General features: G+C 40.2%; 1 protein-coding gene across 1 annotated transcript in view; it reads right to left on the reverse strand.

Moving 5' to 3' along the window:
- Positions 1-320: 320 nt before the first annotated feature.
- Positions 321-21,663, reverse strand: part of LOC122794677 (disintegrin and metalloproteinase domain-containing protein 33-like) — a 2,280,125-nt gene continuing 2,258,782 nt past the window's right edge. Inside the window, exon 23 of the mRNA XM_044063306.1 lies at positions 321-9,539. Within this exon, the coding sequence (XP_043919241.1) occupies positions 9,488-9,539 (52 nt within the window). The 3' untranslated portion in view covers positions 321-9,487. The remainder of the gene's footprint in view (positions 9,540-21,663) is intronic.

Here is a 21,663-nt window from a genome sequence, read left to right on the forward strand (position 1 = left end):
ATTCTCATCGAAAGCGTCTTCTGTGTGGAGACATACGTGAATGGGCGTACCTTCATTGAAGGTTGTGCGTCAGGGCTGGCAACTCGGCACGTAAAAATCTACTGCCAATCATTAGCAGACCGTAGTTCCGCTGTGGCGACCCCTAACCAGGAAAAGACGAAAGACACAACAAGTCTGTATGAACAACTGCAGGCAGAGTATTTGTTTTGTTGAAAATTCAGTTGTAAAAAATGTGGTCTGCCACTAGAAAAGCCTTGAGCTCATTTTCTGTATGCTTGACTTCACAATATTTTTATAAGTTTGTGTCAGCTTACTAGACCTTTTGTAACAAAATGAAAATAGTTTATTTTAGCTTTTGGTGTCCTGTTACAGCTTTTTGGAGGAAAACAAAAAACAGGTTGGAGAGTTACCATAGACATTTTATCAGGCACATTTAGTAAATCTAAGCATTTTTCTGATCCGGTGATGCAGGCAGCATAGATCAACAGCACTGTTCAGACAATGAATTTTTATGCAGGAGTACTTTTTCATGAACTATGGAGCACAGCCAATTCATTCTTTCTTTATAGGCAAACATTTTATTATAAACATCCAGACAATATTTTTACAGTACTGCAACTTTTAAACAATGTACAGTAATAGTACCTAGGTGTGTTCCTCTATGTATATGTAAACACTATTTCTAACTCTTCATATTCATGTGGACAAACAATATGAAGCACATATTGCAGAGATACATCACTCTGATGTCATACAATAACTATGAAGATGTAAACAGTTTTCTATTTGGGCCCATAAGAGATTAATTTAGAAGCACATCCTTACTATGTAAGTGGAGGTTTGCATTCATATACCGCACCAGAACAGTACAAGTTTTTAATTTTCTGTATTTAAAAATGTAAACATTCATTCAGAAACTAATTATGAGTGGACAAATACAGTACTGTATATTGCAGGTCAGGCTGTTATTCTGACATGAACAGTGTAAGCAGGATCGGCCTTAGGTCAACTGGTGCCCTAGGTAAAAGGTCTCCATGGCGCCCCCCCCACCACACCATCCCGGTGCCCCCATCCTAGTCTACCTATACCAAATAAATACCGGAAAAGCGCCCCTACTAGAGCAGCGCCCTAGGTGGCCGCCTAGTTGGCCTATGTGTAAGGACGGCTATGAGTGTAAGAGTCACTGCCAGAGAAGTTCTTTATAACACTGCACTTAGTGCACGCTCGGGTAAAGTGGACTGCTGCAAGGGATACCCTTGTGACTGTTGTCCGCTGAATATAAACACTTTAATACTGATACTCTTTACTTGCCACTTGAACATCAGAGCAGGGAATCTGGGGAACTGTTTCTGTTATGTAGCATCTGTACATAGTGCCCACATGCTGCATGCTGTTACGTGGCGTGTCTTTCTGTTTGTTATCAAGTGCCTCGGAATAATGACACATTGGCATCAGGAACTCTTCTGGTCTAACAAGCCATTGATAAATAGGCACCAAGAGATTTGCTCAGCTCTGTTAGGTGTGCCCAGTTGATAATTTCTGTTAGTTTTGCCAGAGGGTTTTTGGTGGGCATTCATGCTGAATGGTGCCAGGTATCACAGATGGACAATTTGGTGGACATCCTAAATTGTGCTCAATGTTATTGAATAACATAAATTTATAAACTGTAGGTAGCTGAAGCTTTGGTTTCTCTAGTCAAGGATGACATATCTGTAGTTGATTGATTAGTAATGTGAACCTTACTCAGTGTTATCAGGTACCATAGAATGATAATTAGTTGGTATCAGCAGTCTTACCTGTCTGTCAAATGCCTTATATTATTTTGCAGGTTATTAGAGTTCTGCTGTGTCTTTTGATTGATAGTTGGTGGCCATGTTGGTGAGTATCAGGTGTCTTGATTAGGGATGTCCGGTCCCACAAATCCAAAAGTTCCTCCAGATAAGCGGCGTTTTGACTATCACAGAATAACAGTATGCAGGAAGATGGAAGTACTGTTTGAATTGCCAAGTGCTGGATATTGATTATGGAAGAGAAAGTACCAGGAGTCTTTCTTGGTGCTGTTAGATGTCGCAGACCAATACCATGTAGCGTTGTTAGGGGATATGGCCTGGTGGTAGGAAAATAGCAGAAGCCTCCCAAAGTACTAAGGAGATATCACAGACGGACAGTAGGTTGGTACAAGGCTTATTTGTAGTGTGATGAGGAACCAGCAATTCATGTCAGCTGGTCAGCACAATTTACAACCACTTATGTCAGCACCACAAATATGAGATGATGGATAGGTATCTAGAATGTTTTTCATTGACTAATACCAGGGAAACATCTTGGTAGGGGATATGATAGACTCCTTAGTGTACAGGTAGGTACCACAGAAATGTGACAGATAATGGTCAGGAAGCATTGCTAATCCTTCCCTTTAGTCACAACAACATTTTTGAAATCTTAGTCTGCACTGAGAGACTCAGTAGTAGAAACCTGAAAAAGAGATGTGCATGAATGCTACTTTGTACCTCATCATTACCATTAATCTATGTTTGTTGCATAGGTTTAAAAATTCAGTTAGGCACTACACAGCTAGTGTAGCAGTTTAGCAGGTAACCTGGTCTTGCTCAGCAATACTTGGTAGTACAGACATGCTGGGCCTTAAAAACCATGATTTCTTGTCTTACTAAATGAGTCAGTCTCTCTGTCTCACTCATTGTCTCAGCCGTTTCAGTGACTACTGTCACTGGTCATGGTAGTGTGTGTGTGTGTGTGTGTGTGTGTGTGTGTGTGTATGTATGTATGTATGTGACTGTCAGAAGTCTCACTTATAACTCACAAATATCCCAAAGGCACAGTAAGTGGATACCAGCAATTTTCTCTTACTAAAACCTCTCAGAATGCTGTGGTGGATGGTAAGGTTTGTTCAGTATTCTCAAGTGGCACTGAAACAGGATTGGCATTAGCTTTGTGCATTAAAGCTGAAAGAAACCACAAATACAGTCTAGCTAGATGTTTGGAATTTTGTGTTACTGCTGTGCAGTAGCATAAAGATGAAGAAACACTAATGCATTACTTGAACAGCCCATCTATGTAGTATAGAAGGATAAAGCCATGACTGTGACCAGACAACTCAAGTTTGATTAGTGGCTCAGGCACTGGAGAAGCCAGGTTGGGGGTGGGAATGGTCATTTTACATCAGCCTGCCTTCTGGATGGAAGGAACTGGGGGTTCTGCCTATAACTGGGGCACCCCCTCAGGGAATTCTGCAGCAGTTATCCTTTACTGCAGGTGAGTAATTGGGGGGGGGGGTGAGCGGTGCGGTATCGTAAGTGATAAAGTCTTTTGAAATAAGCCTTGCTTCCCTTTCTCCTTTGTACCAAACATACCCCTGCCCCTGGTTACATATATATAATGCCAGCCTGTTTGCATTCACTGTTATCAAATGGGGATGTCATTATCACCATGTGAATGGTCATTAAGGCTGCCTTTCCTCCAGAGAGGAGGGGACTTCTTCTGCCTAGGGTTATGGGAAGATTTCTCCATACTCCCCTGCCCCTCATACAGATGAGAGGAGAAGAGAATACATAGGCTAATAGGGGACCTGGTAAATGGTGACAGAGGGGACATGGGGCCAAGACAAAAGTATTACTCGGGTTTAATATTTGACAGACAGTGTTTTTTCAATATGGTGTGACAGGAATATGACAAATGAAAGTTTCATTAGTCTTATTCAGTGTTGTTAAGCACACAATAATGGTGTGTGTGTGCGCGTGTGTGTGTGTGTGTGTGTGTGTGTGTGTGTGTGTGTGATGGGTAAAAGATGTTTAACTGAATTTGTAGTGTAAAGTTGCATGCATACAGCATGAGGAGAAACTCATTTCTGCCAAGTTTAGAAGTATTAACTCAGAATCCTGAGGTTTGCTCCAAGTACTGTTGTTTACTTTTGATATATAAATTATAACAAGAACCACAAATGTGTGACTTGTGGGAAACAGGAATTCTGTTTTGTGCCCTGGTGTGGCGTAGACTTATTGTGTATTCTTCAGCAGCACAGAAGATACCAGATTTTTTTCTTATCATGGTGTCAGATGCCGCAGTAGTATTATACATCGATTATCATGAATCTCAGTAAGTGTTGGCAAAGCAGATATATCAGGTGTAGATAGTTATTAACGAAGTACTATTATGTGCATCAGAAATGTATTACAAAGGTTGATGTTGCTGTAGGGTACTGTAGAGTAATATAGCAAGAGTATTGTTCATTGCTGTCTTTTTACTTTAGTTGTGTCACATGCTGTATGGCTGTGAAGTCTTAGGCTTTTTAGTTGCAGTTGTCAGGTTTTGTGGAGGTATGGTGTAGTTGTAGGTCTGCAGGTACAGTGTGTGGTGCAGTGGTAGATGTGCAGTTATAGTGTGTGGTATAGTGGGGTTAGATATGCAGTTACAGTGTATGGTGTAGTGGTGTCAGATGTGCAGGTACAGTGTATGATACAGAGGTGTTAGGTTTGCAGGTACAGTGTGTGGTGTAGTGCTGTTTGTGCAGATACACTGTCTCAAGTATTAGAAAAGATATACTTCAGTAGGTATCATTACTGTTGTGAGTCTTTTCAGGTGCCATAGACATGAGACTTTGGTATTATAACAGCACTGTGGAAAAATTAGTTGTCAATGAAACATGACATGCTGTGTACTAATAATGACACCGATTTCTGTCAGTAGGTGTTAGGCTTGTTGGCGAGTGTAGTCTTGTTTCTGCACACATGATACAGAAGGCATTGTGAGAACTGCTTTTTTTCTCAGGCAGTACAGAAAAGTATACTGTGGATTGCTGTAGCTATAGTGTTGGGTACTAGAAAGACATAAAAATGCATGTATTCAGGGTTGAGCTGGTTCCTGTTTGGTGCTAGAGGTGCATGTAAAGGAGATGCCAGACGACTGACTCAAGTGTTGTTGAGGACCACCATGACATGACTGAACATGTAGCAGGAGTTTCATTCAATGCTACTTGGTACCAGTGAGGCCCAGAGCTATATGTACCAAGTGTTTGCTGTAGTACTGTAAGGTGCCAATGAAATATGAACCAGATGCTCTCAGGACAGATTACAAAGTACTGTTAATTGCTACAAAAATAGTATAGTGGATCTTAATAGGTTCATAAGTAACTATTAGGCTAATGATCACAAGGGGGCTTTTTAAGCCTAGCCATGCTTCCCAAAGATAAAAATCAAACCCTGCACTTTGCGTCTTTAAGGCAAACACCTTAACCATTATGCCAACTGCCACATTCAGTGCTGTTAGGCAATATGGAGGCTGGATACAGTGTGTGTGTGTGTGTGTGTGTGTGTGTGTGTGTGTGTGTGTGTGTGTGTGTGTGTGTGTGTGTGTGTGTGGAGTACTGATTAGTGGTGTCAAGTGCCACAGTATCATAGTACATGAGGCATTAGAAGCATGGTGCCATCAAGTACTACAGTAGGTATCTAAAGTCTTGCTGTGCAATGTCACATTGCATGGACTTCCTGTATTAGGTGTCAGGAGTAGCACTCATTGGTGTTAGGCACCACAAAGTCTTATGCAGTGGGTGTCGGGAGTTTTGTCTAAACAAAAAAAAACATGGAACAGTGTGTTACACATACAGGTTGTTTAATTCAAAATTTTTTTCTTTAACAAAGCCTGTTTAGCCAAGATTGATAGACAAAATAGGCAACTTACCAAAAGATTTTTACACGGGGCAACGACTCTTGCTCGCAATTAGAACTGTGAGACCCTTAATTGTGAGTCTTGCAACTCTGAAAAGTAAATTGCAAGTAGAATAAAAATGCAGGGAATCTTGAAACTTGTTGTAGCACCCTTAAAGCAGTTTTGCAGGGAGGTTGAATGTTGCAGTGGTGGTACTGTACTCTAACTACCTTATATAATGAAGTCTGAGATCATTACAAACTAGTATGAGGTATACTCCATGGAACCACAAACTCTGGGTTAGTATATCTGTGTCTGTATTTGCAGATTCAGCCCCATTGTTCTAAGGAACACAATTCTAGTCCTTGAAATTTCAACAGAAAGACAAAAATCCTCTGTACCTTCATGTAGGCTGCTGTACCCAGGTAATCTCATAAATAACTAAAACTCAAGGTAAGTTATAACATTTTCATTGAAATGTCCATTCAGCCTACTTATCTTGACCAAATGGGTTTCACTATATTGGTCTTGATGAACTGAATTACAAGCACCACTGTGCCATAACGTAGTGGTTGATTACTCTTATTCATTGCAATTACGTGTCATGAACACCCACTACTGCCACATAACTTACAAGACAAGAGTCAATCATAGCATTTAGATGCCAAGTTTACACGAATCAGTGGGTGTCAGCATTCTCATTCATTGCTGTTAGGTGCTATAGAGACTTAACACAGCAGATGTCAGGAATATCATTCAGGGACATGTGACATCAGAAAGCTGTATAAGGAGTCATGTTAATGCTGTTTTATGTCATACAGGCACGTCATACTGCTTTCCACGAGTCTTTGTGCTGCTGTCAGGTACTGCAGAAACCTCCCATATTTGGTTGACAGGAGTCTTTCTCAGTGTTTTCCCATATATTTAAAAAAAAAAATATATATATATATATATATATATATATATATATATATATATATATATATATATATTTTAGTTGGAACACTTCCAACATATGGTATGGCAAGGGAAGCCTTACTGGCTACCATTAGTGCTATGGATGCTGTCTGATGCTACAGAGACTTGATAAAGCAGATAACTGATGTCTCAGCTTTTACACAATTACAACAAAGTACATACTAGTAGTGTCACTCATTGCTTGCATGTACTCAGACTCAGAGATATTGCACAGTACATGTCAACATGTCAGCCAGAGTACACTGCTGCTATCAGCTACCACAGAAACATGACATTTGTATTAAATATGTCAGCCCCTAATAAAATATATCATAGAAATTTGATAGAGTAGTTTCTAGAAGTGTTGCTGAATGCTGTAAAACACACAAAGGCATAATAGACTGGACTTACTTGATATTTGCAGGTATTGAAGATGTATATCAGTGCCAGAAATTTTACTTAGAGACATCTAGTGCCACAAAGCCATGACACAGGTAATGTATTTGGTCTAATTTGCTGCTTTCAAGAGCCACAAGCAGAGGGCCAAAAATATGATTCTTTATTGTCTGTTGTCACAGAGGCATACAGTAGGCAGTGCCATGAGTTTCATTGCACACCATTTTAGGAATCTTACTGAGTGCTGTTAGGTGACATAGATAGTGTCACAGATGTCAGTATTATCCCTTATCAGAAATGATTTTAGGAGTCTCAGTCAGCCCTGCTAGGCATTACAGAGTCGTGCAAATCGTGCAAAAGCGTTGCTCAGTGCTGTTGATTTTACAGAGATGTGGTAAATGTAGTAGCATTCAGCAATTTTGTTTTCAGCAGATCATTTAACCAAAATGGGACCACATAAATTGAGTCATAAGTGGGGGGGGGTCAGGTCTCTACATTCTAACCAGGGGTCTGCCACGGGTACTACTTATGTTTTGCAAATGGTTAAAGCTGTGAGATGTAGTTCCTGTGGTACAGGGTTTGTTTCCCCAGCCCTCATTTGCCCACTGTGTGACTTTGAGTAAGTCACTTAATCAGACATTGCTTCTGAGTTGTTTGTGAAAAGGGACTGTGTGTCAAGTGGGTCTACCTGATTAACAAATGATTCACTCAACCATAAGGGAAGTTTGCATGTTTTGAGGAAACTGACCATCACTGAAGATGGACCTACTGAATCAGTATGTGATGGGTATGGCTCAGAAGGTCTCATGAGCACTGTGCACTGCTGCCAGCTACCACAGGCACAAGACACAGGAAGCACCAGAAATGTGTCTTAGGAGGGCTCCAGTTTCATGAGCACTGTGCACTGCTGCCAGCTACCACAGGCACAAGACACAGGAAGCATCAGAAATGTGTCTTAGGAGGACTCCAGTTTCATGAGCACTGTGCACTGCTGCCAGCTACCACAGGCACAAGACACAGGAAGCATCAGAAATGTGTCTTAGGAGGGCTCCAGTTTCTTTCCTTAAAGTGCAGTAATTAATTTTCTGATTACTCATTCTATTTGGTGTGTGGTCATGGGGTAGTGCATAGGGACTGCAGCCTACCCCAGCACTTAGTGATGTAAGGCATAGAAGTGTGCCCATAACAAGCTGTCTACTCATCTAAAAATACATGCACATTTACTCTCCCACTGTGAACAGACCTATGAGGAAAACGGAGGAATATTAAATTGTTTGTGGGATATAAAAAGAAACCAGAACAGCTGTTGAAACCCACAGGACATGGGTAAGGCACATAAACTGCACAGTAGGTACCCCCAGCTGAGAATTCAGCTGTTTGTTAATGTTGTGTCGATGAGAATTAAGAATATTTGTAAGTCTATGAGCTGCCCTGGAAATGTAGATGGTATTGGATGGTCTTGTCTCACACTGTTACTTTCTGGGATATAGTAACATGAGTTTCAAGAACTAATTTAGTGTTGTCAAGTACAAAAGAAATTTGGTGTGTGGTATGTTGTGACCTGTATCATAAATCCTGATTAATGCTGTTAAACACTCTGCAAGGGTAAGCACTTGGGAATGAGCAGTTTTGTTATTTCTGTTTAGTTACCACAGAAACATAGGTGCAGATCAGTTTCTGTGTTGTTGTCATATTACAGGGACATGGTGAATGATCAGTTTAGCAAAGTATTTTTAGGTACTACAGATGCCCAGATGGTGAGTTGCAGACATAATTGTCAGTGTCATAACATAACATAACATAACACAAGAACATAACCAGTGAGTATCAGGAAAATTGCTATCTGCTGTAAGTGCAATGGAACTATAGATGGGTAGTATGACTGATAGTGAGACAGATGAAAGGAAGCCACAGTATGTATAACTACCAAAGTCAAAAGGCTCTGCTGCAATCACTAGTCCCAGAACTATAAACAGCAGCATCACTCGGTATGATTTACATTAAAAAGAACAGTGCTGCTATGTAGATGCATATTCAGTATTTCCAACACAGTGCTTCATACAAATGGACTACTTGCTTCTGTTTTGTGGCAGTGCAAATGTGTTAAATAATTTATCAGCATTGCGTTCTGACATTCTCTGCTTCTGTGAAGTGGCTGTGTCACTATTGAGAGATACTGGGTGACAAGTAAAGTACTTTGGTTTCATGACTGCTGCCAAGCCACGTTAAGTAGATATCACAACTCTCTCAGTTTGTAACAGCATCTGAAGCAGTTCAGTTTGAAGACATAAGTTTCAGGCACTATTTCTTCCTCCAGCATTATTAAATGAGCCGTTGACTTGTATAAAAATATATCCATATAATGTTCTTATCTTCTGCTTGCAGTTATCAAACCTGTCATTCTTGAGGAAGTTGTGTTCTCCTGTGGTGCAGTGAATGCAATGCTGGTCACGATTGTCCTATTCTAGAGGTATCATTTTCTAAATGGGAAGGATGTTGCTTGAGGTTTGTTTGTAGGTAAAGGCCTATAAAGACAAAAACACAACAAACATCATTAGGAGTATCCATAGGCCAGGCCATCCCGTTTCATTCATTCTAACTTGAACAGTTACAGTGCCATGAGGAAGGAGAGTTATGACAGCACAGAGTTTCATCTTTGCTGGGATGAAACATGGTTGAGTACTTACTTTTGTTATCAAAAGTTGCTGGCTTACTAAACATATCCCTAGGATGCTTTATTTGTGTTCTAATATGGATAATTTTAAGTAAAATGTACTTTAGATATAGTTCAAATAGGTTATTCTGCTCTGAAGGGTACACAGCATTGATCTTGCCCACAGTGCAACTTAACTAGATAGTACAGCAAAGAGTGTCTGACATTGATCCACCTGGACCAGATGAGATGAAGCCTTTGGTAGACAAAAGCCTAGCACTGAGTATGGTTAGCCAGTACTGTACATTGTCATAAACTATGTTAATTCCTAATGACTGGAGAGCAGTAGATTCTGTTCTGACGTACAGGGATAGAGACGAACAGCTTTTGGGATGCAATGGATCATCAGTTCTCCTTCCACTAAAGGAAGGCGATGAAGAGGATAGTCAAGGAAGCCTTTTTGGAGTATCTGGAAATAATCTTGTGGACATAGCAAAAAAGAAATGTAAGCCATTAAACAGCTATGTTCCTGTAAGTATATCAAAATCATTTCTGAATCCTCTCTTTTATTAATACCCTCACATACTTTGAGCAGCTATGTAAATGCATGCAGTTCATATTTGAATCCTGTTTTATAACTACTGTCACATGCTTAACATCTGTAAAGAAGCAAAATAGCCAGATTTGCAGCTACGGTGGTGCTCCACTCATGAGTTTGTCATCCTTCATATGAGAAGTTAAAGCAAGGGCCCATTTGCTTTAGGTTAATGGTAGTTCAGGTGGATGTAAAAAATCCCATGGAAACTACTGAGAACTGTAGGGGAAATTCCCTAATGCCCTAGCCGAATTTCCCATAGTATTAGTTTAAATACCATATTAGGTCTACCCTCAAAAGAGGCTACTAACCTAGTGGGACTAAACCGACCAACAATAGATAAAGTACCACTTTCGGTCTCCCCCAAAAAGAGGCCATTAGTCTAGAGGGACTATCCTGGTCAGCAAAGGATAAATGTATAATTGTAGGCACCAGACCTCCTGTCACTACATGGAGATCTCTTGCTGCCACTTACCTCAAACACCATTCAATCATTCATGAAAAACCACTTCACAAAGGCAAATACAGTAAACTCTCAGCTAACTGGCACTCATGGGAATTGGTAGATACCGGATAATTGTAGTTTCTGGTTGCTTGAGAGTTACTATTAAAATTAGGCCTGACTAATACTGTACCCTATGTTTGTTTGATTTGACTTGTTCTCAGGTTGAGGAGAGGGGGAATTTATTCCTATCTTTCTTTTTAAAACTCTAAAAACGTAAGGTATGTTTCTGTGAGGGGAAAACAGAAAGTGCAACGCATCAAAATTGTACTGTATTTCTTTATTTGTTTTTTTTTTGTTGTTGTTGGTTGCTTGAGAGTGCTGGTTGCTTGAGCTCCAGTTAACAGAGAGTTTACTGTATAAATGCAAGCTAAAAAAGTAAGAGGGACTAGGTGAGTGGTTGCTGTTACTGAGATAATTAAAAGGCCAAGGAATATGCATTGTTATTATGGATGTTTCATACAACTATACTTAAGGCCAATTCTTTTTAGGTTTCATTCTTCACTGTTGGGTAGAATGCCAGTCTGTTGACAATTTGTAGGGTTGGATACACCTGAACCATGGTAGTTGCAAAGCAAACTCTTACTTTCTGATTGGATATTCAGCTTGAGGTGTTTGGTAAAGGTGTGTTGCAGACCCAGTCTTACTTCTACTGAATCTCCCCTGATAAACATGAGGTTGCTGCAGTAACAACACTACACCTTGTAGAATGAGCTGTGATTTGGCTGCAAAGGCTTGTTGACGCCAGCCTTTGCCCAGATTATCTAAGACTAAAGAGGCACAAAGTTTCAGTCTTCCAGATATTTTTTGTCCTAACAATATAAAGTCAAAGTTATATGTTGAGATCTAACTAAATTAAATGTCTGTCACTTTTGTTTGATGTAAAGAGACACCACTTGAATTTTGTGATTAATGTACAAGGTGCAATTAGTTTAGGTAAAAAGAAGGATTAATGGCTAAAGAGGTGCTATTGGATGTCTGAAATCTTTTTGACAATTATATTTTTGAAGCCTGGAACAGTATTATTTTATTAGCAAAATGCCACTTATCATAGATACAGGTCAATGTCAGATGTATGTTTTCTTGGATTTAAAAATGTAAATAGTAGGTATTTCTTAGATGTGTACAATATGGGTTTTTGAAATCTAACCTTTATGGATATAATAGTTGCTGTTTTTCTCTTTCTTTTTGTGTACTTGGACTTGGGAAATTCTAACTTGCAGATAAAGCTAAATCAAGATTCTTGAATCATAGACATTTTGGACTTTATTTTCATCCAGAGGCTTCAGTCTTCTACAGTAAGCAATTGGAAATATAGATGCAGTTATAGGTGTTTTTTCTGTCATCAGTCTGCTCATATGAACTTTTTTTTTTTTTTTCATTGCACAACTGCAGTGCTATCTTGTATGTATAATTACAACTTTTCAAAAGCAAGGAATCTTTTATTTGTTCATCATAAAGCCCTGTAGCTGATATCTTAATTTATTAGTAAAGAGAGGTAATCCAGAAGGTTTGAGTCAAGTCTGGTATCCAACCTGTGACCCAGAGTTTGACAGGACTAACAGGAAACAGAGTACAAAGGATCAGTCCAGATAAGGTCAGTTTAGCTAGATCTACGAGAAACTGTCTGTGATACTCTTCCTGTGGGAGGAATAAAGATGCATTGTTGAAGTTTCAGGTAGTTTATTCAGTTAAGTAAGTAGATGGAGGAGTGTTGTTGTTAGTCCTGTCACCCTCTGCATGACCTGTAGGATACCAGACTTGACTCTAACGTACTGGATTACCTCTCTTTTCTTTTCATCCTTGGCATCCCTCCACTTGAGAGAACCACTTTAAGGAGACCACCAACGGTATGGAAACAGAAAAATCAAGACTTAAAAACCTTCTGAATACACCTACCTGTGTTAACGTAACCCAGCACACTAGGCATGACAAACATACAGTGACACCATCCAACATGATCATACAGACAACTTTCTCTTCTTTGAGATACAACCAAAAAGACTGAAAGGATTGTACTGGGAAGAAATTTGCCTCAGGAACAGTATAGAAAAATAACTGATTCCTAAGGAACTAAAGCTGTTCAAGAAACCCACATGGGACATAGTTTTAAGGGATGCTAGTCTCAAGCTGATTGGGATCCTCCTTAGTCATAACAAAACCCAACAGGATTTGACTATCAGCAACATCCTAAACCTAGAGAATTTCTGCAAGGACAACCCTGACTCCCCTTCCAGATTTTTAGATCTTGAAAACAGAATCACTGACTTTGAAAACCAAGTTAAGGAGAAGAAAATGGGAAAAAAATCAACAGGGATTTAAGGGACAAGCAGAAACCGCAAAACCATCATACTTCGACCAGAAGGAGATACCCACCTAGACACAATAGTGGGACACACATTTTGCTGGGCACTGAAACCATGATAAGCCTAACTACCAGCCTAAGCACAGGGTTGGAACAAAAGGGATTCTAGCCACACCCATTGCTGACCAGAGCGCTGGGAAAGGAGAAAACAGGCAGGTTTTTCACCAGGGCCACTAGGAACTTAGACCCAACTTAGGTGCACCTACCACCAGCATGAAGCATCAAGACATGAAGATAACACCACAGAGGGAGATACCAACCAAGTGGAACCAACAGACCCGAACAGGGAAACATGCAATGGAGCAGCCTTTCACTCCAACTCAGTGGTCTCCACAAGGTATCGGAGTATAGGCAAAGAGAAATAGGGGGGTTCTAAATGAAAGACCAATACTGTTCGTTTTTTAGTAGAATCTCGAACAGAAGTTGCCATTAGAAAAGGAATAATTAGTAGAGCATATAAGATATTGCATGATAACTATAAGAATCAACTAGAGGAGGTTAGAAAGGATTGGGAAGAGAGATTGGATAAGCAATTCACAAAGAAACAACGGGAGGATATATGTATGTCTCCCAAATATGCAACAAAATCTTGAAGATTTAGGATTTTTGCCTGAAAATGTTTGCATAGATATTTCTATACCTCAAGTAGATGCCAGAGAATTTTTCCTCAGGCAGACAACAAATGTTGGAGGTCTGATGGGGAAGAAGGAGGTAATTGAGAACATTTTTTGTGGGAATACAGTGAATTGGTGGACTTTAAGGATTCCCTACGGGATGCATTGTCGGAGATGCTGGGTGGGCAGATTGGTCTGAGCAGGAAGATGATTTTTCTGAGCTATGATACAGAGTCGGAATTGCCTAGGCATGGTAAGGCCTTGCTGTGTGTAATAATGGTGGCTGCCAAAAAATCAGTCACTAGAAAATGGAAATCAAAATCTAAACCAACTATACTAGAAGTAGTGAATATAGTAACAAAGGTAAAACAACTGGAAATGAGATCCTTATAAAAGTGTAGGAACAAACTACTTAGGAAAAAATGGGAATTGTGGGAACAGTACATACAAGGAATGAGATGTAGAAGGTGGCAGGAAGTAATGAGATGTAAAAGGTGACAGGACTTAAATGAGCTATGTAATGTTTGACTGAAAAAGAGTGGGCAGATTATAAGTGATGCATAATGTTTGCAAATGGGTGTGTGTCAGTATGGTTTGTGATGTAAAATGCTTGCAACTAGGATTGTGTCGGTGTAGTTTTTCATTTGTATAAATGTATGATTGTCTATGTAGTAAGTGATGGTTTATTAAAGATGCTTCTCATTTAAAAAAGGCACAAATTGAATAATTTTTCTAATGTTGCTTAGGTTATATGATAAATAGCAATATATGTGAAGTAAAATGTTTGCTATGTTAATTATAGTGTGACTACTTTTATGTGAATGTAAAATTGTCTATGTCACAATTGATAATTCAATAAAGGTGTTTAGAGGGGGGGAGGTCTCCACAAGGGTGAAAATAACAGAGAAGCAGGTTCTGGAAAAGGACCAGGGAGCTGAGGGACTTGGAGAAATTGACAGAACAGAAGGGCCCTACCAGAACCAACAACAAAATAGGACTGAGATCTTCAACCACTTGAAAAAAATCATTGAATTAGCTAGAGCAAGAAAACTTAAAGGGTCTGACTTTTATAGGTTCATAGTTGTTTACTAAGCTAATGACCACACAAGTCTTTTTAAGGTTAGCCATGCATCCCAAACCTCTGACAAGTTCTGGTACCCTTGATAAGTGTAAACAGGGGCTTGGGAGATGAAACATTTACAAGCAAGGGCCTGGGAAATGAACATTTACAGGCTGCCTATGTCCAATAGAGATGCAGGTGCTAAATCAGGGATGACTTTCCTGTTTTCCATCCAGCTGTCCAAGTTGTACTTGAATTGGGTTAGGGAAGAACTTTACTTCACATGGATGGGGAGCCTGTTCCAGAGAAGTGGTAGACTCTGGGATACGTACTTTTCAACAGAAGAAACTTGGTTGAAACTTTGAAGGTTTCAGCTCTCCAGCTGACACAAACATCCTTCAAAAAGGTCTCACAGAGACAGATAACTGGTGCCAGCGCCATGGTTTAAAGCTAAATGTCAAAAAATGTATAGTCATACCCTTTGGCAAAAACAATGTGCCCACAAATTACCACATAGGCGGAAACCCATTAAGTACAGAGAAAGATATTAGGGACCTGGGGACCCAAGTTGATAGCAATCTCTCCTTTGAAAACCACATTGCCAAAGTGGTTAGAAAGACCTTCTACATAGCCCACCTCATCACGAAGGGTTTCACATCTAGATCAAGAGAGGTAATCATGCCCCTTTATTCATCCCTCATCAGGCCCATCATAGAATACAATGTCCCTTTTGGGATGTACCTTACCCGACACCTGCAGCAATTAGAAAGACCCCAAAAGTATCTCACCAAGAGGATCAAGGGTCTCAAACAGATGCCATATGCTGCTCGGTTAAAAAAACTCCAGCTCTACTCAGTTGCATACCGCGTACTTCGAGGCGATCTATGTCTGACATACAAAGTTATGTCAAATCCAGAATTAATGGACATGCTCCACCTCAGTAAATCTAAATCTCTTAGAGCCACACGCTCGAGGGACTTGAACCTCAGCACAGAAATAAATAAAACTTGCTGGAGGGACAGGTTCATAACCCAGAGGCTCCCTTCACTCTGGAATAGAATTCCAGTTCATGTGAGGCAGAGCACCTCACTGAATCTCTTCAAGAAGAATCTCGATAGGTGGATGGGGGATCGTAGGTTTGTCCCAGGGATTTCTCCTGTGTCACTATTAGACAGAGGCACAGTAAACTAAACCTTAAAAGGGCACAGTATACTCAAATCAAGGGGTGGCGTAAGCCATACAGAATCGGGCTAGGCTTATAATTGCCCCAGGGCAGATAGCCTAGTACGAACCTAAGGATGTTAAACTTTATGTGAGCAAATTGAAGCTTAAAAGTATGTATCAATGACAAAAATAAGGATAGAAGCAACACTTATAGAAATGACAGTGGTATAAAATGGAAAAAGTCCAGTGACTTTTGACCACCTGCGCACCCCACCCTGAGTACATATGTGAGCAAATGTGAGGTTGATATCTAGAAGGTTCTCAGTAAACCACCTAGGAAAAATTTACACAACATTAGCAAAGATGAACTGGCTGCTCTAAAAAATCTGAGCAGAGATAAGACTGCCAGAATCGTGAAGGCAGATAAGGGCGGAGGCATCCTACTCACAGATGCAGCTGGTTATATCTGCAAGATTTGAGACCATGCTTGACATTAACAGGTTTTACAATAAATGTGATTTTAACACTGTGAATGTTGCTTATAATACTTTCAGAGAGCAACTAAAAATGCTGCATGTGGATGATTTTCAGGATGCCAAGCTTTTTGATTTTTGTTGGTCACGCCAACCAAAAATACCAAGCTTTTTTGGGATCCCAAAACCCCATAAGAATATCTCTGGTCCTCCCTACAGACAGGTAGTGGCAAGTGGGTGGTTCCATAACTGAAATAATATTCATTACTTTGGTGCCCAGATAAAACGAATAGCAGATGTCAGTGAATCATTTTTTTTTTTTTAGATTCTCTGCATTTTCTGGGTAAAATTAGAGATATTCCAGTCAACGATTAAACAATCCTGGTCAAAATACATGTTTCAACACAGCTGCTGCATTTGGAGGCATATGAAAAGAACAGGAATTTATTACCAGGGGGACAGAATTTCTAGTAAGGTTATTGGATCTAACCCTTGGGAACAACTTCATGTTTAAAAAGTTTTATAAACAGACTACTGGAATAGTTATGGGGCAGCCATGGCCCCAAGCCTGGCCAATGTGGCTCTTGGAAAATAGTAGGAGGAGGCAGTATACCAAAGCCCATGTTTTTCATTGATGAAATGCTATGTCTTGTTTTGCTGATGTCACCTTTATCATCTGGAAGGCTGAAGAAGCCACACTGAATGATGTTTACAACTATATCAGTAATTCCACTACCTTCCTGAGATTCACAGCCTCGCACAGCAAGTAGTCAGTCAGGTTTTTTAGACATAACCATATCTAAAGACACTGAAAACAAATGCCTCTCCAATAAGCTGTTCAGAAAAACAACCAAACAAACATTGAAAGCATGCATCACCAGATCACAGAGAAATGTTATAAAATCCCAGAGGATTAGAACTGCATACATCCCCAGCTCACAAAGATAAATGTTATAAAATTCCAGGGGATGAGAATTGCATGCATCCCCAGATCACATTAGCCTAACGAGCCTGGTCTGCAAGGCCATGGAACGTATCATCATGGATCTTAGACACAAAGACATTGGTAATCTCCATACTCTGGACCCCACCCAGTTCGGGTTTGTAAAAGGCAGATCATGTCTCCTAAACCTGATAGACTTCTTTGAAGCAGTCACCAAAGCCGTAGACGAGGGTAAGGTGGTTCACACAGCCTATCTAGATCTTGCCAAGGCTTTTGACGCCATCCCCCACTCTGGAATAATAGATAAACTCACTAAACTAGGTATAAATCCCTATGTTACAAGATGGGTTGCCAACTAGCTCACTGACGGAACCCACACTGTGAAAGTAGCAGACTCCAAATCCAACTTCAGACCAGTGACAAGTGGAGTACCAGAGGGTTCAGTTCTGGGTCCTCTCCTGTTTGGTATCTACTTTTCTGTAGTACAGGCTAACACAGAAGGTCTTTGGCTAACAAAGTTCACAGATGACTGCAAACTAGGAGCCATAATCGAAACTCATCATTAGACCCATTATAGAGTACAATGCCCCTTTTGGTATGTACCTCACAAGACATCTGCAACAACTGGAAAGGCTGCAGAAATACCTCACAAAGAGGATTACTGGCCTCAAACAGATGTCCTATGCATACCGTCTCAAAAAACTCCAGCTTTACTCTGTCGCATATTGCCTACTCAGAGGCGATCTTTGCCTAACATACAAAGCTATGTCAGACCCAGAGTTGTTGGACATGCTCCACTTAAAGAAATCCCAATCCCTCAGAGCTATATGCTCTAGGGACCTAAACCTTGTCACTACAATAAACAGAACATGCTGGAGGGATAGATTCCTGTGCCAGAGACTTCCCATACTCTGGAACAAACTACCTATCTATATCAAACAAAGCTCTTCATTAGCACTCTTCAAGAAAAATCTTGATGATTGGATGGGAAATGGGAAATTCACCCCGGGGGTCACCTCTGTGTGTCAGCTCGACAGGGGCACAGGAAAATAATTTTCTTGGGTGGAGAAAGCCAGGGTACCTTTTTGGCTAGGCTTATATAGGCCCTAGGGCCAATAGCTTAGTGCCTACCTATGCCATATATATTCTACCAGGTAATAACATCTACCTGCAGAAGAAGTCATCCACTAGACATCTTACTATATTAACCATAAAACTATTATATTAGGCAACATCAGCATAGACTGGCAGCGTATCAATAATGATACCCTTACTGAGTAAATGAATATACACATCCCTACCCAACTAATCACCCCCACTATTAGAGTCAACAGAAAATAGGCACTCGACTCAACCATAGATTGACTCCTTAGTAACAAGCCAAGCACTTTGCAAACAGGTGAATGCCTGCTTGACACCAAAAGTGACCACCTTCCAAGTTCCTCATTATGCTGTTAGGAGTCACTATAGCCAATCCAAACAAATAATTTATGACCGAATATTCAGCTGAGAAACCATTATCAATAAAGTAACTCATTATAATTGGAACACACTAAAAACATGCCATTAGATACTTCTGTCTCGCATTTTAATGAAATCTTCCTAAATATTTTCAATAATCTTGCCCCAGTGGGTACCAAAAGGATCAAATCAAATCCTGCACTATAGCTAACAAAGGAAACCAAGAAACGTATGCTTCAAATAGATAAATCATGGAAATAATGATACTAAAATAAAATGCTCATTGCATATCAGAACTTTAGGCACTTAGACATCTTTCAGAACACCAACTAAAGAAAGGCAAACAGACCTGTTATAGTAACCTACAGTCCAAGGATTAAAGCATACAAAACTATTTTGGACGTCTCAAAAGAAATTATTGCATCTTGGTCAAACTACCACACCCTCCCCATGAACTAGTAACTCTACCAACTCAATTTCTCTCAGAGTTCAATTATTTTATGCAGACAGTACTGTCCCTCATTAACAATAACAGCACCTCTCCTATATCTCAATCTCTCTCCACACCCTATCCTGATCAGTCACATTTTTTTTATTCCTGTGTCTATTTCTGCTATAATAATAAAAATGTTGTATATACTTAAGTCAAAACCAACATCCGTGGCTGCCGATCAACTACCAACTGACTAGATAAAAATGGTTGCTGATGCTATAGCCTTCCCAGCCTCCATCCTGCTAAACAGGTCTAGATCTGAAAAGTATGTTCCTTTAATTTAGAAAGAATCCAATATTATTCCATTACATAAAGGAGGCACATCTACAAAGTTTAATAACTATAGCTGAATTGCAATCCTATCCTCTTTGTCAAAAATTCTTAAAGAACTCCATCCATACACAACTTGTGCAGCACCTTAACACAAATAACCTCTCCATAACTTAGCAAGGGTTCAGACCCTACTATAATATAACAGCTGCTCTGTTTAATTTTACCAATACTGTCAACCAACAGAAACAATTGCAGACTAGTAGCAACCCTTTTCTAAGATCTATCCAAAAAAAATGGCACTGTATTTCATCAGTATCTTCTGGCTCAGCTCCACTCTGCATATCTCCCTCACCATTCCCTTTCTTGGTTCCTTGGCTACCTATCTGGCAGGCAGCATGTATTTAAATGTCAACAGAACCTCCCATCCTTTCAACCAGTTATTGTAGTATTACACAAAGCTCTGTTTTAGGACTTCTTCTATTCAATATTTTTATAAACAAGCTACATGCTGCCATCTTTCGTGCTAGTATAGTTATATGTGCTGATGATTTCACTCTTGTATGCAGAATCTCATCCATAGCTAAACCCCAGAATATTACCCAAAACTCTTTCTTTGCATTTGTGTCTTGGCTAAAATAGTCTAATTTACTTGCCAATCCCAATATAATTGATGCTGTTTACTCCTAAACAATACATGAACCAAAAACAATCTTTCAACATAATTTCATCCAGTAACACTAAAACAGGCAGTAATCCAAGCCATAATCATAAATTGATGACAATCTCAGATGTGACCATCGTACATTGTAACGCATTAAACAGACATCAGAAACATGGATAACACTATAATGCCAAAGAATACCCGACTGACTCTACAAGGAAAACAGTAGTCTCAACCTTTTTACTTCCATTCTGTCACTTGTATATAGTTCTGCTATCCTCACAAACTTACAACAGACAGCCATTGGTGCTCATCGTGTTTCACTGTTGCATTCCTAACCAATGGGTTATCCGGCTCCCGGTAACCCTCGATCGGCCAGAATACCAAAGATAAGTAATTATGACATCAGCTACCGTCAGTTGTAAAGGACATCAGGACGTCCAATACAAAAGGAGGCAGCCAACGTCACTTCCTCAGTCTTCCTTGCCACGGAGCCCGAAGCAGAAGCATTTCTTGCATGAGTGCCAGTCAGCAGTTTACCTTTTTTTGTTTTCGACTACAGAGTTGGTCTACTACAGCTAAGTACCCCATTGGGGATTCTCTTTTCTTGCCTTAACAAATGTCAGAAAAGGTTAATAATTGTCTTACCTGTGGAAAGTAAATTCCCCCTAGAGATTTTCATTCATATTGTATTATTTGTTTAGGCCTGGACCACGACGTTCCTAATTGTGATCTCTGTGCCTCCTTTAATCCGCGTACTATTCGTCATTCGGGCTAAGCTTTTAGCTAAACATTTTGGAGTTTGGCCTAAGTTTGTCGGTATGGCGTACGCTGGTCTTCAGGCTTCGGATATTGCCAAGAAACGTAAGGATAAGGACCGCAACAGGCTTCAGAAGGTTAAGTCCTCGGATGATGTTAGGATGGTCGTCATTTATGCAGTAGCCAGTGAGGCGCCTTTGCAGCCCCTGCAGTCCATGGATTTTCAACCGCAGGCCTCAGTTGAGACCATTTCAGAGTCCTCCAGGCCTCCGGCCTCCATTTTGCCTTCTGACCTTTCGCCTGTTGCCTCTTCAGCTGGATCTGGAGACACTAAGCTGATGCCGGTGTCACAGACATCCGTTCTTCATTCAAACAGCAGGCTCATACCGATGACCTCTTCTGCATCTTCGGTGGTTGCCAGGCCTCCCGAGTCCTTCAGGCTTGCAGGTAAATCTTCCATTCATAAGCCTGTGAAAAAGCAGGCTCCAGTTTCTTCTCGTTCCCCTCAATCCCAAATGGTTAAAATGGCTAATGACCTTTTGACTCTTATTAGGGGTTCACAGCCTCCTCCTTCTAAAAGGAGTAGGGATGTTTCTTCTGAGGCTTTGTCTTTTTATGGTTCTGATTCTTCTA

The sequence above is a fragment of the Protopterus annectens genome, chromosome 2.part1 (assembly GCF_019279795.1).
Source record: "Protopterus annectens isolate FY-2018-M chromosome 2.part1, PAN1.0, whole genome shotgun sequence".
NCBI classification, from domain to species: domain Eukaryota; kingdom Metazoa; phylum Chordata; order Ceratodontiformes; family Protopteridae; genus Protopterus; species Protopterus annectens.